At 74.2% G+C, this 310-nt stretch overlaps 1 protein-coding gene across 1 annotated transcript in view; it reads left to right on the top strand.

Annotated features, from left to right (window-relative positions):
- Positions 1-4: 4 nt before the first annotated feature.
- Positions 5-310, top strand: part of EGR1 (early growth response 1) — a gene marked incomplete at its 5' end in the record, with an annotated part of 2,443 nt that continues 2,137 nt past the window's right edge. Inside the window, 1 exon segment of the mRNA XM_031055238.1 lies at positions 5-182. Coding sequence (XP_030911098.1) covers positions 5-182 — 178 coding nt within the window.

A 310-nucleotide genomic window follows, 5' to 3' on the forward strand; every position in this document is an offset into this window, starting at 1 on the left:
CCCCTTGGGCCCCTTCCCGCCCCCGCCCCCTGCCATGGACACTCACTATCCCAAGCTGGAGGAGATGATGCTGCTCAGCAGCGGGGGTCCGCAGTTCCTTGCCCCGCCCGGGGCATCCGAGAGTGCGGGCTTCGGCGCCGCCGGGGAGCCCGGAGAGCAGCACTTCGAGCACCTCGCGGCAGGTAAGCGCGCTGACCTCGCCCAGGCGGGCGGGGAGTCCCGGTCTGCAGCGGGGGCAGCGACGCCAGCGGGAATTCCGCGGTGCAGCGTCGCCTCTGTCCCGGCGGCAGCGCGGGGGGGTTCCTCCGCG

The sequence above is a fragment of the Geospiza fortis genome, unplaced genomic scaffold (genome assembly GCF_000277835.1).
Source record: "Geospiza fortis unplaced genomic scaffold, GeoFor_1.0 scaffold55, whole genome shotgun sequence".
Lineage (NCBI taxonomy): Eukaryota > Metazoa > Chordata > Aves > Passeriformes > Thraupidae > Geospiza > Geospiza fortis.